We start from the raw sequence: 24,041 nt of genomic DNA, 5'->3' as shown, positions 1-24,041 counted from the left end.
TATTTTGGTACTATTAAATTCAATTAAATTATTTCAAATCGTTCATAACCTCAAATATTGGTATTTTTGCAAAATGTTCTAAGAAACTGTAATGGAATTTTTCGAACTAAATTGGAGATTCTCTCTTCTGCGGGATGGATTTTTCTGCAAATCTTAGTCTAAAAAATGGCTTGGTTATGGCCATATGGAAGAACAGCTTGAGTATTTAAGTTGTTCTGTTTTGCATATATACCGTTGAATTTAGTTCATATAACTTTCGTTATGAAATCATAAAAATTAGGAAATGTTAAGGTGCCGTTATTTGGTTTTAAGTCTTGGTTGTCACCTTCTTTTATTTTTCTTAAAACCATATTATAGAGGAGACTCAAAAATATCTACGAAATCCGACATAGCTTATTGTTGTTGTAACCACATAAAACACATCTGTCTAACCAGAATCAGCTGTGAGCTTGGATTTAATAAAATTTTTGTTTTTCGTTGTACTTGGCATTAGCAAGAAAATAATTTGTATGTTATTTATAAATACAGTAAATATCTATCTAGAGGGGTAACCTCTCAACACAGTGACCCGAGGGTATATCCAAGAGATCGGAGTTTGAGATTGTTCAATATGGATTTTCACTAGACTTCCACATTTTATGCTGACTTTTATACACTCGAAGTTTTATGTCTCTACTTTTTTTGTAGTTTTACTTATTTATTCTTCGATGGATTTGAGATAGATGTTTAGTCCGTTACCCAATTAGTAAAACGCATTAGCAAATCATGTAATCTGGCCCAAAATCTGCCTGCCTGAATCCCAATAGCTTCTTTAACGAGGTTTTCTTCTGAATGATTCACGGTTATGGTTGATACTTAAGGACTTAACTTGTAATTCAACTTCAAACTTGTGGCTGCACAGCAGCTATATCCTTCACATGTGCAATTTTCGTAGTAAAAATGGCTTTAAAAGAATTTTCATTCTGATTTTGAACGGTCAGTGAAGAACTTGATTTTGATTGGTAAGTTTGTATGGCAGCTATATGCTATAGAGAACCGATCAGAACAATTTTTTCGTGGGTTGTACGGTGGACTTGAATAATAATCCCGTCAAAAATTCGTAAAGATATATTGTAAAATAAAAAAGTTTTCCATACAAGAACTTGATTTTGATCAGTCAATTTGTTTGGCAGCTATATGCTATAGTGGTCCGATATCGGCGGTTCCGCCAAATGAGCAGTTTTTTAGTGAGAAATAACCGTACGTAAATTTTCAGATCCACATCCCAAACCAAAATTCCCGATCAAACCGGTAAAGCTGCGGTTCAACATAACCCACAAACATTCTGTCCCCAATCACATCCCAAATGCATTGCAACATTTGCAGCCTGTCCGTTTCGCAAACCAAAATTCCGATTGAGTGCAATTGAATTCGCAGTGACGTGCGAATCGGCTGACCGACTGACGTTTAGCCGCTGCAGATGCATCAAACTTGCTGCCTGCTGTCGTCTCACATAAACGCTGTCAACACGATGTTGCACATTTGGCCTAATCCCTCAGCGCAACAGCCAAAAGCACGTCTACAATGTTGCAAGCCTCCTCGCGAACGTTTAATCTGCAACTCAACGTTCCAGCATTTGTGCCACATGATGCAAAGCGGCGTTTTACTGACGAGTTGCTCAGCGAAAACTGCGAGGACCTGCCACTGGTGCTACCACTGTGACGAGCCATAGAAGCCTCTATTAAAATAAAAATAAAATAAATGGTCAACGCAAACACTTAACTGGCATTTTAGCTGCCACTTGCGTTTGCAACACAGCAACACAGCTGACGGAGTGACCAAGCCACCGACTGCCTATTAATTTCAACGAAAATGACTTCTCACATCGCTGCACAACTCATAAATTCAGCTTGCATTTTAGAATGGATGGATTTGCCATTGCTGCATTGTGCATTGATGCGCGCTGCTGCCACGCTGTATGTCCCAACCACCGCCTACCCGTTTGCCGCATGCTGCACCGCAACGCATGTATGTTGTAGGTGCTCAAACGTGTTTTGCGGCAATGCTGCTGCTGCAGGCCAACTAGTTTAATGTGGCAACAATTATGAGTCAACACACACCACCTTCGCCACTTGTGCAACGCTTGCAACAATGCCACAAAAAGCACTTGAAATATGCCCTGAATAGATATTTTGCACTACTGGTGCAACAACAATCAATGAATGCCCTTTTGCTTGTTGCTGCACATTTGCTACGTGTGGCAGCAATTACAGCAATTGCAAGTGACCATTGTTGCTGTGTTGTTGCGTGAGTGCTGTTGAAATTGCAAAGTCACGGCCCATCAATTGGGCCATTGCTCGTCAGCTGCTGCAATTGATGCGGCAGTGTGGCATCAACACGCACATTTCCCACATTTCTCATAATGCAACCACTTGCTGCCACACACACAAATTCACATACACACACCAGTGCTTAGCAAAATCGGTGCTCACATTTCCATGGAAGGTGGTGTTGTGTGGCAACACCGCCAACTTAACCTCCGTTTTGCATTGTTATTACTTTCGGTGTTTTTGTTCGATTTGTTCTTGCTGTTGCACTTTTATGGCCCTTCCTACTGTTTCCCATAACTCCTTCACTGCCATTAGCTCGGCTTATGAAATTGTTGCCTTTCGTCGATTTCCTTTGCGATTTTTCAAGTGAAAAATGTGAGATTTTACTGCTGTTGCCTGGAAGACTGGATGCCTGACTGCCTGGCTTGCTTGCTCAGTCTCCTGCATTTGTTGTGCCTCCTGCCGCTTACTGGTTGTGTTTTTTGTTGGTTGCCACCGCAGCGTTGCACTGCGGTTTTATGTTGCATGCACGTGACTGCATGCTGTTGGCAGCATTTAACACCTATTTTAGCAGTGTTGTTGTTGTAATGGTAGTAAAACAGCTGAGGCAGTGATACATTCGTATACTCATTTTACATAATAATGCTTAGTGTTGCTGTTACGTCATTGATTTGTGACAGAAATCATTAAATTTCTTGAAAGAATACTTTTGGGGGGCGCAAGACTTGAAAATAACTCGCGTTGCGTTGAAATTATTTGTAATCGTTTCATAAAAAAATTAATGAAGTGATAATTGTAGCTAAATTCTGATCAAGAAAATTAAAAAAAAATTACTGTTATTTTAATTATTTAGAAAAAAATTATTTGATATTTAATTTATATTTGATATATTTAATTAAATTTTTTTATTAATTATAATTTTCTTTATTTTTTTGATATATAAAAATATTATTATGATTTATTTTATTATTACTAATTACTAATTGATGTTTAATTTTTAATTCTGATTTTGTTCTCTGATCAACAAAATTGAAAAAATTAACTGCTACTGTTAATGTTTAATTTTTACTACTGTATATTTATTTTTAATGAGATTATTTAATTTTGATTTTTTTAATTAATAAAATTTTTATTTTTTTATTATTTAATTTTTTCATCATTTTTTGTTTTTGATTAATAGTTATTTTTATTTTTTTTTAGTTTTTTATTTATTTTATTTTTATTTTTAGTTTTAAAGAATTAGTTTTTACAGTGCATGGTCCTTATATATTATGTTCAACTTATTATTGTTTATTTTTTAATTATTTAATGTTGAAGGTTTTACTATTTTTTTAACCAATTTCATTTTGTTTTACATTTTATTACATAGAATATATTGAAAATTTTTGTAACATCCAGAACCAAACCTTGCCCTGCGATGTGCATCTGTAAATTCGTGAAATAGCCCTTCAATTTTTGAGATATCGGTCTGAAATTTTGCTTTTACGAAGAGCTGTTCAGTTGTTCAAACGATATCGGACCACTATAACTATGTATACGTAGCTTCCATACAAACTGTTCAACCACAATAAAGTCTTTGTATGTAAAACTTTTTTATTTGACGAGATAATCGAAATGATTGACTATTGTCGCATATAGCTGGCCGATCAAAATTAAGAGAGTAATCTTTTTCTCGCCACAGGGAGATTCATAAAATGATTATGATGTATTTGATAATATTTTTGCAGAAGCTTTGGTAAATAAAAATTGCGTTTAGAGCCAAAGATAAATACTTTTTTTAAGTTAGTTTTTCTAAAATTTCAAAGAATTACGAGTACTTTTAGCTTTAACTTACCACCTTTTTCAAATTGTTGGATTCCAAAGTTTACCAACAGGTGGTTTTATATCCTGTTGAGCACAAAATTTATGTTAAAAAATTGTATTAAACACGCTTTTCAAAATAACCATGCAACATTTTAACATCTGCCACAATGAAATCCGAAATTTACACCTCTTTTGCGTTTATGTATTTACCGCAACATTCGTCATATAATCCAAAATTTATAATACATGCATACTAATCATAATAAAATGTCAAATCTAGCAAACATCCTACGACCAACTGCTGACACAAGCATTTTTTTGTTTCTTCTTACTTAACCAAAAACTTTCGTTTGAGACTAAAAAAGTTCGCACAAAACTATTTAGGAAAAAGTTGGAAAAACAACGAGCAAAATTTATACCACAACAGTGGTGCGTGTGTCTGTTTGCCGAAAATTAAAACAAAAACAATGAAATTCCTCAAACACAATAAAATACATGAAAACACCGCAGCAAACATGCTTGTGCCACACTGGCTGTTCGCCATGCAGCGGGCAGAACGGAACGGAGCAAAATGTTGGTAAAGGAGGACCAAGTTCAAAAGTTGGAAAAACTTTTCTTAAAAACTTTTTCGCAATGCACGTTGTTGTTTTTGTTATTTACTTTTGTTGTTGTTGTTTTTATAACAAAATATTGTCGTTGTAATTTGTTGTGATTTTTTATTGCTGTTATTTTTGTTGTTCTTGCTGTTTGCAAATACAACAAGCTCAAAGTTTATTTGTGGCATTTATTGCAATAACGGGACATATTTTCTTGTATTTTTTTTTTTAATTTTGATGAAGAATTTATCATTGTAAAATAATTGTCATTGAAGTAGATTTAAATAATTTTTATATCTTTAGGTTTACTGTTGCATAATTATTATTAGTTTTGTTTTTGTTTTTTATGAATTATTTTTTTTTTGATTCGTAGAGTTTATATGAAGTTTAAGTTTTTCAGTTTGAGTGAGTCACTGTTTCTTCTCAATTTGATTATTGTTTTTTGTCTATTTAATTTTTGGTAAGAAAATTTGGTAAAGTTTTGTATGTTTATACATATATTCTATCAGAAAATCGTTGCTTTTGAGCCTACCTAAGATTCGCCAAAGTGAGTCGGCTCCTTCTATTTATATTCGTAAAGCAAAATATCTCTTGACTTTTAAATAACTTTCCACTGTAATTTTTAAAATCTTCTTCTTGTAAGTGCTTGGAAGTGAAATATTTGAAAGAAAATCATCCTCACCAGAGGTATTCAATTTTATTTTTAAAAGAAACTTTATTTCATATATAAAAATGGTAGAAAATAACCCGTAAACTATTTTTATTTAGGTTAGAATCTCTGATGTTGGCAATAAAAAATATTTCTTAAATTGATTTGGACATAAATCGTAAATTTAAGGTTAAAATGAAATATTTACAGTGAAATTCTCCATTACGGGCAGTCCTTACTATTTCATTACTATTTTCATTCAAAGGCAATTTCTATAGCCGAATGAATAGGTTCCAATGACAAATGATCGGATACGGACTCTAGTTTCGTAATATTTTGTCTAAATTGTCTTTGATAAACGGACAAGATTTCATATAATTTGTGAAGAAAATTGTGTACAATTTCTATATCTGTTTTATTAAATTATTATTGATTTTTGGTGTTTTAGGAGATTTTTTTAAGAACAATATGTAAATTGAGCACATAAAACAAATTATCTTGCGCTGCTGCCGTCTGGTTCGCAGTGGCTCAAAGGAAAAGAAAAGCTTGTGACTTAACTTTTGTCATTTCAAACACTCCTGCCTGATATTGGTCCCTTAGCCGGACACTGCGACGGTGGATGTCAGGTTATGAGCGATTTCACTTTTTTTTTTTTTTAAATCCCATTTTCAAAAACATTCATTTTTGCCTTATACCAGCGTTTCCTCCAATCCGAAACATATATAGGGCAGGATTTTCTTCTATCTTCTAAAATTACGGCTGTTTAAGGTTCTCTTTACTTTTGGAAATGGAAAATGTCCGAGTTATGAGACGATTTCAGATAAGGATTTTTAATTTCTCTACTCTACCTTAATGTTTTTCCCCTTCAAAAATAGTGCTCATTCATTATTATGCACTTATGCCAGCTAAAAAAGTGACAATTGGAATCTCCATCTCGCCAAATTTTAAAATTTCCGTTATTTTCTGAACATACTCCAGAGTTAATCTTGAATTTTGATAGTACCTCTGAAAAAATTTAGAGATTAAATTGAGGTGGAAGGTCTATTTTAAAGCGCTTTCGAATTTGGAAAACTGCAAACAATAACAAAATTTTTTTAAAGCAGTTTGCTCTGATTTTTATCAGCTTACCGACACAAATTTTCAGGATCTGCCATAAAAGTTATAGCAGCAATAAGTAAAAAAATTTCAAGAAAGATATTTAAATAAAAGATTCTTGAAGTTTATTTGCTATATAAGTATACAAAAAAAAAACTGGAATCAAACTTGATCAAAGGCTAGTTTATTTGCTGTATCATCTAAGGATTGGAAAATCCATGTTGTTTTTCGATATTTAAAGAACCCTACCGTGTTAAAACCCGCCTGAGTGGAGCTGATGGATTTTTTTAAGTTTTCTTAACAAAAGGGTGCACCTCGTATATTTGAATTTCCTGCCTGACAGCAAGCTGCATTAAAGTTTTTTTGGTAATTGTCAACAGATGAGATCGATCCTTTGAATAGAATTGTAGTAAAACCTTTTTTCGTAAATATGTTCAAATGATTGCCTTAAAATGTTTTTGATAGCCGAAAATTAATATTTCATAATATTCGTCATTTTATTTATTTTCTATTTTTTATTTTTAAATTATTATTATTTTTATATTCATATTAAAGACCCTTAATCAGACACCCATTCATATAACAAAATATTAACAAATTCCTCGTACTCACCGATATTATGTTGATTATTGTGTAAAACCGATCCGAACGCCATTAGATCCTTAACCGATGGTGTTCTTGAACCGAGCGCGGCAAAACCGTCGCCCAGAAATGACGCCAGCGCGACAGCCCTAAGGGGCGTTTTCGATAATTCGGTTAAAATTTTGTAGCTTTCGCTTAACACGCCGCCGCTGTGGCAAGGCAAATTTGCCGTGCGATACTTGCTACACTTAAACACTTGTTTGTAGCTACTGCTGACGCTTAGTATGCCGCTGTTGTTGTTGTTTTTGACGCTTAATGCACTTGTCACTCTTGTTGTTACGCCTGTCGCTGCTGTAAGCTACACTATAACTTAGTTAACTGTAAGTTAGTGGCTGTGTTGTTGTTGCCGACGGCGTTGCACATGAAACACTTTGGGAACAAAGAAAATCACACACACTTATATAACTGAGAAACAATGTATTTGCCACACAAGCACGTTGTTGTTGTTGAAGTCGCGAATTTGTTGTAAATTATGTTGGCACAACAGCCGACGCTGTATGCTGCCGCGTGGGGCGTGCGCGCGCGTTGACGCGCAAGTGCAGGCAATTAATAGCCTACTTTTAGGCGATGAGCCAAGTATACGCTAATTAAGCGACACTGGCTGACAGCGCTGACCATGAATGTGTGTTGTAATTTTTGTTGTGTTTTTCGGCGCCACACTACCGCGGTTGGGCGACACACTTCAACTGTTGTGGCAATTGCAAATAGGAGTGTTGAAGCAACAGCTGCTACTGCAACTTAAAACATACACATATATACACCGAATGTTTACTTTACACCAACAATTATAATAACATACACACGCGACTGCGGCGACGACAAAGGCTTTGTTTAATGGTGTTAATTAGTGCGCGTGAGCAAAAGGAGGCGCCGCGGATGCTGTTTTTTACACGAAAAAGGGTTTAATAATGACTTGACTTTTGGTTGCTGCAGGCCTTTTTGCGAGCGCCTTAACCCGCGCAATCACACACAAACACACGCGCGCACAGGCACTTTAGTTAATTTCAATGGGTACACTTGCACTTTCGTCCACGCGCCGCTCTACAACACGCACCTACATAGAGACGCGGAAGCAAAGGCTCAAGGCGGACTGACAGACAGGCAGGAAGGCAGGCTGTTATCGTGTGTGCCAGTAGCTGCGTATGCAGTGTTGATTTTTCCCGGTGTCGCGGTTGTCTTATCTTCGCACGGCTTCGAGCCTTTTGTCGGTGTGAAACTCACTTTTGGCACTTGACAGTTGTGATGGACGCGCCGCGTTTGTAGGCGTGCGCGCAGCTGCTGATGGATGGGATTCAAAGCGCCTTGATATCTGCAAGGTTGTTCTGTGTGAGTTGCGATTTTAAGTTATAAATTTTTATGGAAATTGAGAATTTTAAATATTTTTTAACTGTGACCATATAACTTTTCTATAATTTGCTATTGACTGCTCTTTGTAGTTGTTAGCGTTCACGCGCTGTCACAGCAAAGGCCAGCTTTCTTGCAAATCTTATTGAATGGCTGTAAAACTTTTTCGTAAATTTTCCGCACCATTCGTTTTACAATCTTCGTCACTTGAAGCGCATTGCGCGCGATATCACCTGCAGATAATGTGTCAACTGTCAGAGGCGGCTAACAGTAACATTGACAGCTCTTTTTTTTTGGCACAGTGCCAACCCACAGTGTGAGCAAGACCAGCTGCTTTTCGCTTAGAAACAATAATATTTCATTTGCGCTAATTTCTATTATTCACGAATCACTTATTGTTGCTTTTACACGAAACGCGCGCGTAATATTCCCAAAAAGGCTTAACGCGCTATATGTGCTATTTGCTGCGCGGCGGAACGTACCGTTTAACTGAAATCGTTTAGCGCACGTAAATAATCCGTATTGAACAGACGCTAAACCAAACCAACGAGCGTACAACGCGAACGTCGAGAAGAAACTGAAGCCTATACCGCGCGGAGCACACTCAACGGCAGCGACGGCGACGACGACGATGACGGTAACAGCCACGACCACCGACCGAATCAGACACGATGCGCTGGCAGTAGCACACACACACACAAAATCACATGCGCGCACTAGCAATTCAACAGCATGGCGAGCGGAGCGCACCAACCACTAGCGGCCAGTAAGCAATAAGAAATTTTCCTAAATACATACATATGTATTACTGCTGTATGCATATAAATAGCCTGCGAACAGCTGCTGCTGCCAGCAAAGAGCAATAACGCGCAACCGGTTTGCCAGCCTCCTCAACCACTCATATTCACTCACATGCACATGTAAACGCTGGCAGGTCGCGCCACCCCAAAAAGCAACAAAAGTACGAACAAAGCACTCTCTGAGCGCCTAACGGGCCGTGCACTCGCGCAAACAGACGCGCGCTCACTCGCTTGTTGGAAATTGGGCGTATTCGTTAGCATGCGCGCAAGAGAGAGTGCACCAAAGCAGGCAGTTATTTCCCCTGCGTTCACAAATGAGTACCTGCTGGTGTGTAGCGCTCAATTATAAGTGCTGCGCGCTCTTATGCTACTCATTGTCAGCGTGCTGCCTGCGTGTGAGCGGTGCAACACTGTCTTATGCTGAGTGGGGCACTATTGCGCACTCGCTCACACGAAAATCGCAATGGAGTCTGTTGCTGACACTTCTGGGATGTGTGTTGCCGGCACAGAGCGCGAGTGCTAACGACAGCCCCGTTGCCGCCAGCCAAAAGCAACAACAATGTGCAAATACAACAACTGCGCGCCGTTAGTGTAGTAAAAGCAAAGTGACTTGGAGAGCGTTCTGCAGTGAGTAGCAGCGTTTTGTGTGGTAAGGGGGCGTTGCTAAGCAACTGGTTACGCTCAGCGTAAGCATTAAAAGGCGGCACGAAGGACGCGCTGACACTCAGCAAGAGTTTTTTTCTTCAACTTTTGTTTTATGACTGCCTGACGGTGTTTGCAGGCACGTGCAAGTGTGTGTATATGAGTAGGTGTGCGTGCGCTGTCTCCTGTCGGAGGAGTTTGTCGAACCAATGGCATTTTTCAAAGTGACATTTTGCTCTTTGCGCTTCTTATTGTCGACAGGCGCTACCACATGCCGCTGTTGTTGTTGTTCTCGGCTTGTTGCCATTGTTATTGTAGTTGACTGCTGTTGGCTGTGTGCTTTTTCTTCCTTGCCCAACAAGTCTTTGCCTTTTCTTGTTTTTCGTTTTTTTTGTGTGTTTTGTGTTTGTTTTCTCTTTGCTCTGCTTTTATGTTTCTCAACTGGTTGCTGTTGTATTTACTTATGTTGTTGGTTTTGTTATTGTTCAATGTGTTTGTGTTTTATTGTAAGCTCAACTTCGGCTTATCAACTATCGCCTTTTGTTGTTTTTGTTGCTATACGCTTATTTTTGTTAGCTGTGTAGTTGGTAATTTTTGTTGTTGTGTGTATTTTTATTGTTGTTATTTTTGTGTTTTTATATTGTTGTTGCGGTTGGTACTTTCATAGTCATTTTCCAAGGTAAAATGTCAAATACGCTGCGCACTGTCATTCGTGGCGGTTAGTTCGTTGGTTACTCTCCGTAGTGCTCCAAGGCAGATATCAGTGGTGTTGCACGAATTAAAATGAATGGGAGTATTGTGTGTTGTATTGGGGTTATTTACACAATTTAATAAAATTTGTCCGTTTATTAGGGATAATTTAATACTGTCTATTCATGAAATCTGATCGAAAAGAGGAATCTTATTGTATTCCTATTATTTTTTACCTGTCGTTATTAATTTTTATTAACATAATAAATTTGTCTTATGGAATAATTTCCTTCAGTGCTGGCAATCCCAACATATCTTGAAATTTTATAAGCTCCATCAGGTTTTTCCCTTGTTGAAAGCACTAAGTGAAATAAGTTGAGATTTTTCATTCCAGAAACTCTATTATAACAAAACTTGGAGTTTTCATAACTCGAACTATTGAGTTAGTAAAAGAGGTTAAATTTCTTTTTATAACACGAAGTTTCTCCAACTCGGAGTTTTTTTGTGGACTATAGTGAATGGAGTTAGGAATGTTCAACGTTATTTAAAAGCATCTTTCGAAGTTCTGTGACGGTTAGTATATTTCTATGTAAATTTTTTATGCCATTAAAATCAAATTCGTTTTCTTTTACTCTGCCGAAGCAGTCCTATCTTTAACATTCTATTCTGAGAGAAAATATTCCAATTTCTACCATAACGTATCGTAAAAATAACCGAACTTTTTGGATACAGAATAAAATGCACACTATTATTAGTTACTATTTATTCAAAATTTGATTCAATACAACGTTTAGAGCGATCATCCATGCCATTTATAGAAATCTTTTTCAGTACCTCGGTTGGGACTGCTTCCAAAGCTGAGATATCATCAAAAAAAAAGCTCCTTTCACGTTGGTTTTCAGTTTAAGAAATAAAATATAATCACGTGATGCTGATAAATCAGGCGAATACGGAGTTGTTGATGAGATAAATACATTTTTCAGCAAGAACTCATTTCCTGTTCTGCCTTTATTTAGTTCATGTGGAACAGACCTTTTTTTATCCAAATATTCAGTTAAAAATTTTTAAAATAATGATTTTATCGTATTTAATCCCTCAGCTAGCATTCTCGTAATAAAATTTTTATCTTTATAAATAATTTCACGGACTTTTTCCACAAGTTCAGCATACATAATTACTTGCTTCTGGACGACTTGACGTAAGTCTTCATTTAAATTTTAAGGACCATTTTTAGATCGTGTAAATCACCCGGCTTATGAAATTCCCAAAAACTTTTTCACAAACGTTTTTCATCAATTCGTTTGTCCCTGAATAAAAAACTGGGTCTTAAGCTTTGCTAGTATTGATTGATTGATAGATTGATGAAATCGTTCAATTTTACCGAAAAAAGTAGTTTTTTATAAAAGAAGTTGCATGGTTTACTAGCAAAATTTACTGTGAAACTGTAGACATAATTTCAAATGGATAACGTTTATAATCTCTGAGTACCATGGACATCATTTGGAAAATGTAGTTTCGAAAAAAAAGCTTTTAAAGTTTTTCATGTAGAAGTTCTTCGACAGTACAGCGAATTGAACAGAGAAGCATTTTTTTGCACTAGTCGTATCAATTTTTTGATAAAAAAAAATTAAAGATTTTTGGATTTTTATACTTGTTGCCTCGTTCTGGACGATCTTCGACCTTTTCGTTAAAGAAAATATTAAAAAAGTGAATATGCTGCTTGAAAATCGTCAGGTAAAGGGTTAGAGAGATGGCAAGAGAGCTCGACATCTCTCGCGAGTCCGTTCGAATGATTTTGGTGGACATTTTGGGTATGAACAGGTCTCCTTGAACATGCTTAATCGTGCGAATTACTATCCCGTACTCATGGAGAGCATTATAATTGCCGATGAAACATGGGTTTTTGAGTTTGACATGCAAACAAGTCAACAATCATCGAAATGGAATGGTTTTCAGTAGGTCCAATATTTCAATTTTTTTACAAGCAACTATCACTGTCTTCACTTTAATTAAAATATATAGTAAAAATTTTAATGTTTTCTACAATTTTACTGCATTCAAATTATCACCATAGCATTCATATAAACTTTTCAATAACATATTCCATGCGCCGCCTCTGTCGCATAAATGTGTAAGAGTAACATGGAAGTTCTCAACTATATTTTTCTTGCATTTATTTTTATTGTTTTTTGTTGGTTACGCCAGTGTTATGCCCCAACAAACTGAACTCGAGCAAATCAAAAAACAAAAAACCAAAAAAAACGAAAAGAATAATAAAATACAGAAACAAAAACAAAATTCAAAGTAAAGCAAAAATATCCGCCCCTTTGACTTTTCGAGTGAGCGTATTGTAGCGACAGCAACTTGACTGTGTCGCCGTTGGCGCTGTCGCTGTTACAGCTATTGCTGGCGCAGAAGTCGACAACTGTCACGAATACACTTGCTCGAGCTTTTGGCGCTGCATATACATAACATACATAGATACATGTACAAACATACTTTGGTTTTCTCGCAACTTTTATCTTTAAAGGATGCTTCAACTCAACGCTGCGCTGTCCAGGCGCGCTTGTCGCCATTCTCCATGCATACTATATATGCATATTTGCTTGTGTTGTTGTTGTTACCAAGTTCAGTTTTTTTTTGGTCTTTTTTGCTGCGCCAGTTTTTGTTTCGCCAAGTTTTCAATGCTTAACATGACACGGTAATAAGCCAAAGATCAAAGAGGCATACAAATTTTTAAAAAGAAGCATTAAAAATAAGAAAAGGTGGCAACGGCAAGTAAAATAAAAGAAAATGTAATGAATTGTAAAAAAACGCTGAGTTTATTGGCGAAGCAAGCGTAGAAAACTTCATAGTGACGGTTAAATGTTGCCAAGTGGTAATGTGGTGGGCATGGTTTGCTGCGCTACGATGCGGTGTGAGGATTTGAGGGGACAATTGCGTGCATACATATGTATATACATACATATGTTTTTGTTTTACACAATAATTGAATTTATTTTCAAAATTTTTTTTATTTCATTTTATTTTGTTTTTATTTTTATGGTTTTTAAAGTTGCCATATGTTTTTAATATATATCTACTTATTTTGTTCATTTTTCATTATTTGCTTTTAATCTTAATTTTATTATTATTTTTTTGGAATTTGTGTAATATTGCCATATTTTTTATATTATTTTACTTTTTTGTGTTCTATTTTTTTTTACTTTTTGTTTTCAAAGTATTTGGTTGTTAAAGTTGCCATATTTATTCATTTAATATTTTTTTGTAATAAATTTTTTCAACAAATTTTCAAATTTCGATTTTTATATTTTAAGTTTGAAAGTTGCCAAATTACATTTTTTTATTTTTTATCTATTTTTTTTATAATGTTTTTATGAATTGTTTTTTTTTTACTTAATTCTGTTGTTTTGAATTTTAAGCAAATTTTCACCTTTCGTTTTTAATATTTTTTATTATTAAAGTTGCCATATTTTTTATTTGTTATTTTGTTAATTATTTGTTTTTTTTTTATCTATTTTTTTAAGGGAATTTTTTCCATTTCGTTTACAATGACTTTTGCTGTTAAGGTTACCATATTTTTTATTTCTTCTTTTGTTTTTTTTTTTAGTTTAATATATTTGTGTAATATATTTTTTCAACATACATATTTTGAAGTTTTGGTTTTTACACATTACATTTTTTACTCATATTTTGTTCTTTTTTTATTTTTTTATTTATTTTTATTTTTTTTTATAATTTTCTTTGTAATTTTTTATATTTAATTTTATTGTTTTGAGATATGTGTTTTTTAAGCAATATTTTTAATATTTTTTTGCCTTCTCATTTGTTGTTGGCTTTACCTACTGAGAACTGTAAGTGTGTGTATGTTTGCGTGTGAACGCGTGAGTGGGCGGGGGCGGCCCCTCTGTGGCACTAACAGCAGCAACAGCGCCATCGTCATGAGCGTTGCGCATTCGCGACTTTTATGATTGTTGTTTCGGCTCTCGCTGTTGTTGCTATTGTTGTTGTAGGCAGGCGTGTTTTCTGCTTCGTTCAACATTCGTTCGTCTGCTGTCAGTATTTGTCTCTTGTCTATTTGCGTCAACCAGCTACCTTCCACGCCACCGGGAATACAAATACATAAACAAACACAGCACGATACGTACACACACACAAGCGAACAAATGCAAATATCTACATATATATGCTGTCAATTCTTTCCATTTTTTTTTTTTTGCTAGAAACATATATATATATGTACATACTTATATGCGTGGAAATGTTTTTAAAGTGTGTGTGTGGGGCAGCAATTGTTGTTGGTTGCTTAACGAAAAAGGAAACAAAGAGACGAAAGCGCAGCAGGGTAAGAAAAAAATATATATTGCACATTAGGGTGTTAAGCTGTGAAGTGTTTGCTCCAAGTTTTTGTTGCGCTGCCCCAGCGCTCCACTGCTTCACCATTTGTTGTAGTTGTTTTTTTTGTTTATAGCTTGTGCGATTTCACATTTCGTCCGCATATTTGTCTGTCGCGCAGCATAAATGCGCTTTGTGTGGGAACACTTCTACATATGTATGAATGTACGTACATACCTACATATGTATACATATCTGTATTTATGTGTGAATGTATAGTATATGCTTTGGGTAGGCGTGTGATTGTGTTTAATGGTGTTGGTGTTAATGTCAACTGCCACTGGTGCTACTGTTATGTCCTCACAAACGCAACAACTCACAATGAATACTCCCTCGCATACACACACACACACACACACACAAATACTTTGCAAATATACTTGTGTATATATGTATGCGTACATAAGCGAGCGTATATTTCCATTGTAGCTTTTGTTCGCCGAATTCTAAGCGCTGCAGCGTGTTGTGTCGTCGAACAAAGTTTAGCGGAAGAGTGAAAGTTGCGTTCTTTACGATTGATTCGACAGTTTTTGTCAGGTTATAGCGAATTTATATGGGCGCTATGCGTTTAAAAATTGATCAGAGTCTTTGTGTAACCAAGAAAAAATTTTTAAATAACAAATTCTTCAGGAAAAACATAATTTAATAACTAAAAAATTGTAACCTTTCTAATGAAAATAAGTAGCAAACAGGAAATATTCCAATTGGTTCTGGATTAGGTCAGAGGGTTGATCCTATCAATGAATCTCATTTTGACAGCTGTTGATCCTTAATGTTATTCATAAAATTGGATCACCAGATGGATGAAGCTTTGTGAGCTTAACACACATTTATTAGGGCGGCTAATATAATTCCCAACCATTACGTTCGCTTAGGGTCTACCGATGTATGTTTTTAAATCTTGGTCTGGCAAAAGCCGGAAAATAGAAGTTTTAAAACCCATCACGCCTTCCTCCTTCCATACAGTTTTGACAAAAAGCTCAAAAGGAAGCTCATCATCTAAGAGTACATCAAGTTACCTTCTCGCCAATCGGATGAAATTGGGATAAGAGTATCTTCCTAGCAACCTGATCAGCTTTGCAGTTTTCGGCTATTTCGTTGTAATCCTGCACCCACACATGAAGAAGCTTGAAGCTATTGCTAATGAAGTCATGCACTTCTTGACTAGTTTTGAGCGCACGGTCAGCGAACTTAAAGCCAGTTTTACCGCTCTGCTATTGTATTGAATGCAAATCTGTATTAAGTAGGATCACTTCAAAGCGTTACATGTACTGTTAGTTAGATGATAGCCATTCCGCTTGAGCACCCGACAGAAGACTCAACTTCTTACTCTCCCCTTAACTTTAATATACCCGTCAAAAATCTCACTGCAACTTTTCTCCTACGGCTTCGCTCTCGCTCACAAATTCTTCGCAGTAGTCCTTGCCTCGGGCGCTTTATACACCAAGCTTCGCTGAGCCTAATAAAAATATTCGCTGCGAAGCACTTATCAACTATGTCCACTGATGCCAATAAGGACCTTTGACCTTTGAACACTCTCCAACTGTTTGGATAGTGAAATTTTTCTGAGCGCCTTCCACCAGACACGACACCACAAAACATTTTTGGCTTAACTATGGTTTCTTAGAGCCAGCACGTCACTTTCGGTGAGATGACCCTGATCTTCCCAATCGATCAGCAATACATGGCGACAGATATCATCTTCACTCTCTCTTCAATGTTTCCCTGCCATGAAATCTTCCTTTCAGGGAGAAGGCCCAAGTATAACAGTCTACCGTTTGAAGAATGGAGCCTCCCCCACCATAGCCTCGTTCCTTAAATTGTTTCAATAACACCAAAAGATATTAACTTGAAGGAGCTCCTATCTATTTTCAGAAGTGCCGTGGCGAAGGAGAATAAAGCTTATTAAGAGCTCCAATAATTCTCTTTTACTGTATCATACAGTGGGGACCCCAGCTACTTATTAGTAATAGTCTCTCCACTGTTTCTCTGGTGCCCGCTCTAGACAATTCCTGCAGCCTTCTCGTTCTGTCAGCCCCATCCTGCGAGCGTGTGTTGCCACCAGACAGTGACCAGTTAGTATCCGATCGTGTTTCTACAGTCTCTTCTATCGAGTGCCAATAGGAATTTCGGGTACTTCTGATCTACCGTTTTACACATGATTTTTGCAGTCTTGCACCCAGGTAGCTCGTTCCATCGGGTTTTGATTTTCTTTACCATGCTTCTGTTCGGATCGTCGTATAGACAATGCATGGGCTCCCAATATTAATCACGTTTTCGGGTGTTAGTCGTACATCATTCTTGGCAATATCGTCCTCTATTTTATTATTCTCGATACTTTTGTGACCCACTCACTCACTCTTTCTTCGACAGCAGTTTGCTATTTAAGACTAACCCAAAGTACTTGGTGCGGTCCTTGAGAGAGTTGTGTCTCATTTATCGAAGGGAACCTCCATAGAGGAATTGTATGCTTTATTGTAAACACAAGAAGATCCGTTTTCTCCGGGTTCAACCCCAGGCCCGCTTGCGATGTCCAATGGTCTGTAGACACCTAACCGTTATTAAGATGGCAATGTCGTCCGCATATGCCACTATTTAAGGGGCTTTGCCGTCTATTGTCCATAGAAGCGGTGACAGTACACCATATTGCGGAGTACCTCTACACACTTCCTTGGCCATTTTAGCGTCGTTCTATTTATCCTTCTAGAAGGTAAAACGGCTTCCGATTCAACCTCGTATAACAGAATCAACACCTTTTGACTGGATGCCATTCAGAATAGATTCCGTAGAGACGTTGCTGACCGCTTCAGAAATGTACAGGAATGCTTCAAAAGGGTATTCCTTATATTCAAGAGCCCTTTTGATATTAAATACTAGTTTATAGAGTTCAGTTTCTACTGTTCTGCTTTTCGTATAGGCGTGTTGCGCTTTGGACAAGCTTCTAGATACGCTGCGGCCTTAATCTGCACGTCCACGTTATCAAAGGTCCGCTGTGTAAAATGCTTAGAATTTTGTTTTTGAATACAGAACTTTGTCTACACTTGCTATCCAATTCACCGTTGGTGCCTTTTACAAAGACTATTGAACGCTCCACCATATCACAATCAATCACAATAAAAACAAACAAATAATTATTCAAATAAAACACTATTCATGTGTTTGTAGTAGTTTTTGTTATAGCTGCTACTGACGTTTTGGAGTGATATGCACATACATACATACTTGTACATATGAATTTAAGTACATATGAAGAAGTTGACAGTTGCTAGCATGCTGCCAACTGCTATGTGTCACTATGGCTTGTCCATCATTGTGCCACATGTGGCATGCTGAACAAGACGTTCAGGCATTTCGACATGGTCGTTGTTGTTAACGTTATGCAACTACTACAAAGCTTAGGGACTGTTATATGTTGTTGTTTTGCTGCATGAACGCCAACTACCATACGCCGACTCGCAGATCGATGAAACTCACCTTTCGTTGTTGTTGTTGTTGCGTCGCTATGTATCCACCCACTTTACCGGCCAGCAGAGTCTAACTGCGGCTTAGGACGGCTGTTTGCTTCCTTGACTGGTCCGTCGGCTGCTACTTATTGCGCCGCAAGAGATTTTTTCTTGCTACGTGCAACAGCGAAACTTTCGTATATGTATGTTTTTTTTTGTTTTTTATTTGATTTTTTAAGTTTTTGTGTGCTTTTTCTTTGCTCAAACACTTTCTTTAGTTGTTTTCGTTGCTGCGTTTTCTTGAAACTGCTTTGTTGCAAGTTGCATATAGCAAGTTGTTGTTTATATTCTTTTGTCCTTTAAGCTTTGTATTTGCACCAGCCTTTGGCTTGAGGATTAGCAACACACACATACATATGTATGAATTCCCAATACCATTGCCAGCATTTATGTACTTATATATACATACATATATACATACATATGTATGTATATGAAATATCGCGTGTCATGCCACTTGCTTTTGTTGCATGCAACTGATTTCTGCGCTGATATCCAATGAAGTTTACTTGTCCTTGTAGTTTCTTGTTCCACCCAGCCTAGTGAGTTGGCTCACATTATTCTTTGTTGTTCTTGTTGTTTTTGCTAGTTGTCGTTACTGTTGCCACTGCTACTGCTACTGCATTCGCTTGCTGTTTCATGCTTCATATATTGTTGCTATTGTTGTTTGGCTTGTTGGCACCGTTGTTTGGTTGGCAAAACTGTCACTTGTTTGCAACTTTATTGTTGTTTGTACTTTGCATGTATGCAAGCATGCATAATATGGCTTTCCCATTGCAATTCCGGCTATTGTTGTTAGTATTATTATTGTTGTTTTGCTGCACTACACTTGCCGGCGTTGTTGTCAGCAACGTTTTCATATACAAACATCATGCATCAAAGGAGCACAGTTTACATAAATATATTCTCTTACATCGGTACATACATATGCATATCATGTACGTGTATTGGTTTAGTTAACCGTTTCTTAGTCGGTGCGACAATGTTGCACAGTGTGGAGAAAATGAAAAAAATATTGTTTATTATTATTTTATATTAGAAGTGCCCCAAAAAATTCAATGTCTGCTTCTCTCTCAATTGGTGGGTTTTAGAAAAAGAAGACACTGAAGCATTTTAGGCCAATAGTTCATGCAAAGGAATGAAATCAAACCGATGTTGGTAGTCGGATTCTAATTCGGACCAAAGGAATCAAGCAAAGATTCATGGCAGAGATTTTAAATTTATGTATGTACATTCTTCTTCTTCATTGGCGTTGACATCGGTTGCGCAGTTAAAGCCGAGTTTTCAACAGAGCGGAGATGGTGTGTGTCGAATCTCTTTTCACGGGTCTTTTCCAGGATTTGGCGCATGGTGAATATCTGGTCAGTTGTTGATTTTCCAGGTCTGAATCCAAACTGATAAGGTCCAATCAGTTTGTTGACGGTGTGCTTTAAACTTTCACACAGTACGCTCGATAGAACCTTATTATTCGATGCTGAGGAGGCTTATCCCACGGTAGTTGGCGCAGATTGTGGGGTCTCACTTTTTGTGGATTGGGCAGAGCACACTTAAATTTCAATCGTTGGGCATGCTTTCGTCCGACCATGTTTTACAAAAAAGCTGATGCATGCTCCTTATCAGTTCTTCGCCGCCATATTTGAATAGCTCGGCCGGCAATCCTTCGGTCCCCACCGCTTTGTTGTTCCTCAGAGGAGTAATTGATATTCGAACTTCTTCATGCTGGGGCAATGGAACATCCACTCTATAGTCATCGATTGGAGAATCGGGTTCACCATCTCCTGGTGTTATGCTTTCACTACCATTCAGCAGGCTGGAAAAATGATTCCTTCCATAATTTTCAGTATGCCCTGGACATCAGTCACTAGATCACCTCTGGGGATCCTATAAGAGCATGCTCCGGTCTCCTTCTGTTAGTCGCTGCATCTTTTCTCAGAATTTTGCAGCATTACCCTTGTCGGCCAGTTGTCAAGCTTTTCGTACTCACGTATGTCGGTCTCTTTTTCTTTTGGTCTGCAAATGTGTCTCGCTTCCCTCTTCAACTCTCGGTATCTATCCCATTCCGCAGGTGTTGTGGTCGATTGTAACGTCGCGAGGTAGGCTGTCGGTTTTCTCTCCACTGCGACACCGCACTCCTCATCGTACCAGCTGTTCTTTTGCATTTTCCGTAAAGCAATGGTTTCGTTTGAAGCTGTACGTAAAGAGCTTGAGATTCCGGCCCACAGTTCCCTTTTTCCGAGTTAGTGATTAGTGCTTTCAGAAAGCAGGAGTGCAAGTCGAGTAGAAAATCGTTCGGCTGTCATTTTTTGCTGCACAGAGGCAGGTGCGTATCTTGGCTGCAACAAGATGGTGATACGAGTTGATCTTAGAACCTCGGACCGTACGCATGTCTAAAATATTGGAGACGTGTCTTCCGTCTATCACAACATGATCGACCGTTGTGCCAAAGATACCTTCTTTGTCCACCCTGGCGTTAAAGTCGCCAAGCACTCTTTTAACATTGTAACGGGGGCAACTCTCATAGGTGCGCTCCAAGCGCTCATAGTGGACATCTTTGGTCATATTTTCCTTCTCTTCCGACTTGTCGTGGGCGCAAATCTGCGGTATGTTGAAGAACTTCGCTTCGTTCTTCGTTCATCCACCGGGGCGAATGCCAAGACCCGGCGACGGGGTTTCTCTCCCACCACGAATACCACAGGGAACTTGCGCTCTTTTATATTTCCACTGTAGTAAATGCCGCAAGGACCTACTCGTCTAAGTCCTTGTCCCGTCCATCGCATTTCATGGACGGGATGATGTCAGCCAGCTGGGCAACGGCATCTTCCCAATTAAGGGACCGGACATTCCAAGTGTATGCCCTTAAATCGTAATCTTTAATGCGTTTGCCATGGTCATCAGCTAAAGGGGGGTCTATCATCCGAGGCTGTTGTTTCGATTTCATGCGGAGCGTTTTTTACGTGGCGGGCCCGAAATCCAGCGCACAACCCTGAGAAGGATAATTTTTTAACTCGTCTTCAAACGGATGCTCTTCGGCTACCCAGAAGATACCTGGTCGAAGACCGTAAATCGTGAGAAAAGTTTCTGGCCGCTCCCAAGTAAATGGCGCTCAGAGAAGCTTCCTCACTTGAGTGAACTTCTACATATGACTTCATCCAATTGCCGATTAATCAAGTCTATTAACTTCTGAAAATTTACTATATTTTTTGTCTTTATTAAATATAATGAATACTATATTAATTTCAAAAATTACCTTGATTCACAATTCCTTCATTGAACACTGTTCACTGTTCCTTCTGGCTTAGCATCTTGTCCCAAAACGCAGATTGTCGTCATGTTGTGCTTGTTGGCGTTTTGGTTATTTTGATTGCGTGTCCACCCATAACTGGTAGCAGTATTTAGTGTGTAAATGTGTGGTCATATTTTATGTCCACTCATAAATTCTGACATGTTGTTCTTCGACTTCGGTTGACGTTGCTTACTCTACTGCTTGCTTTGGCTACGCTTGTGAATGTCCACATAGTGATCACGCTTAGGTCCTGTTGCCTTGTCTTTCGACAACAACTCACAGTAGCCATAAGCTTTAGTAGCCATTTTCTGTAGCCATCTTATGGTCAAGCATTATATTACATTACGTAGTTCGGTGATTTAGTGTTGTTGTTGTTTGAATATCTGAATATCCTTTCGACTTGAAGCAGCTAGGTGTGTCTTTATAGCTACAAACATAACTCAACCAAATATATAATATTTAGCGATACATTGAAGTACGCATGAAACATGATGAGGTAAGTGAAACAAGTAAGTCAGAGAGTGAGTTCCTTAAAAACAAAAAAAAAAAATTGGTTTTCTTTAATTCTGAACGATCTTTTGTTTCTCATCCTGTCGATTAGCCCATGAGTCAAGTTGAGTCTACGTAACGGAAGCGAACCCGGATGTTTGACAAAGCAAAATTCTATTGTATTTTTCAAAATTATTCAGGATATGTTTTCCGTCGTTACAAAAACAATAACAAAAAGTGTGTTCCTTTTTAAGGCCTTGAATAAAAATAAGTTTTTCAAATCGAATACTTCACGGCGAAATATTCTCCACGTCAGCAATCAGCGACCTGTTTGTTGAGTTTTACAGGTTTGTCCGGAAAGTAATAAGACTGAGTCGTTTTAAAAATTTTTTTTAACCAATCGTTACAATTCTTTAAAACCCAGCCAGCGCGATTTCGAATCATTCAAGGCGTCACGGAAGGCATTCTCCGGAATAGCCTTGAGAGCCGAGGTGCATGCTGCTTGGATCCCCTCTGTCGTCTCAAAATGCTTGCCTTTCATCGGTCTTTTCAGGCAAGGAAACAAAAAAAGGGCGGCTGCGGAAGCGTTGGGATGTCGGCCTTGGTTAGGTAGCTGTTTACAAGAAAGGCGGTGTGAGCCTGGGCGTTGTTGTGGTGTAACTTCCTATCGGCAGCGATGTCTTGTGCGACACGATTGACCCTTCGTTTGAGTCTCTTGAGGACTTCCACATAAAACCTGACGTTGACGGTTTGTCCAGTAGGAACAAATTCATGATTGACGATGCCTTTGAAGTCAAAGACAATGAGCATCGTTTTCACTTTGGATTTTGATCATATCAAGCGTCTCTGTCGCAGATTTACCGAGTTTCACACAGAATTTAATCACGCACCTCTTTCTAACGAACGCTGCATTTTTGGTTTGCACCACTCACAGAAACACGTCGCGCGAAAATGTTTGTCCTGACTCTCCAGGTGCTCGGGGACAACTGACCAGCTGCTCGTTCGTTAACTAGGAACGCCCTCTACCGAATCCAGTCGGTACACGCACGCTCCGAAGTACAGTAGCGGCGGAAGAAAATCAGTCGTATTACTTTCCGGACAAACCCTGTATCTTCTCAGAATTCCTATATACTGCATAACTTTCCTTTTTTTATCAGAAAATATTATATCAAGTCTCCACTTAAATTCTTTTAAAAATTATAATTTCGAATTGGTTCTTGCCACAAAACATATACATTTATTATAGCAGCATGTATGTGTGTGATTAAGTAGTTTTTGCAATTTATGTTGGCGACTGTATGCTAAGTGCCCCAAGCGATAATGCATTATGGTAAAATATTTTTCTGGTTACTTTTGCCTAGTTTGTTGCCAAATGCATTTATATGCAACATTTCGGCCGCATTGGTTCCGGACTTGGGCGCTGTCTTTGTCTCGACGTCGGCCTCGCTCGCTGCAACTGGCTGACTGTGGCTTTGCTGTGCTTTGCTTTGCTTTGCCACATCACAAACCTTCGGCATTTATGCATGTGCGCCATCGCCTCTGGTTAGGGCATCCATCAGCAAATTTAAATTGTGTTCCTAGCGATATGCAAATACATACACACATACACTTACACTCACCATTTGCTATGTTTGTTTACTTGTTGCGATTTGTGCATGTAAATGTGTTGCTTTGTCACATGTGTCATGCTGTCAGAATGCACGATGGTTATGCATGCTGTGTTGTTGTTGTTGTTGGCGTCGTTGTCATGTCGCAGCATCTAAATACGAGTGCTCATGCATGGTCCTTGACTGCTGTCCTG

The 24,041-nt window shown here is 37.9% G+C and overlaps 2 protein-coding genes across 3 annotated transcripts in view; one reads left to right on the top strand and one right to left on the bottom strand.

Annotated features, from left to right (window-relative positions):
• Positions 1–8,991, bottom strand: part of LOC126759754 (LIM/homeobox protein Lhx1) — a 166,728-nt gene extending 157,737 nt beyond the window's left edge. For both annotated transcript variants that reach the window (XM_050474855.1, XM_050474856.1), the window contains exon 1: positions 7,065–8,991. In XM_050474855.1, coding sequence (XP_050330812.1) covers positions 7,065–7,107 — 43 coding nt within the window. In that variant the 5' untranslated portion in view covers positions 7,108–8,991. The remainder of the gene's footprint in view (positions 1–7,064) is intronic.
• The window catches only part of LOC126759790 (uncharacterized protein DDB_G0284459), a 504,946-nt gene that overhangs the window by 252,996 nt on the left and 227,909 nt on the right, over positions 1–24,041 (top strand). The window lies entirely within an intron of this gene.

The sequence above is a fragment of the Bactrocera neohumeralis genome, chromosome 5 (genome assembly GCF_024586455.1).
Source record: "Bactrocera neohumeralis isolate Rockhampton chromosome 5, APGP_CSIRO_Bneo_wtdbg2-racon-allhic-juicebox.fasta_v2, whole genome shotgun sequence".
In the NCBI taxonomy this organism is placed as follows: domain Eukaryota; kingdom Metazoa; phylum Arthropoda; class Insecta; order Diptera; family Tephritidae; genus Bactrocera; species Bactrocera neohumeralis.
This window is presented reverse-complemented; position numbering and strand designations above follow the sequence as displayed.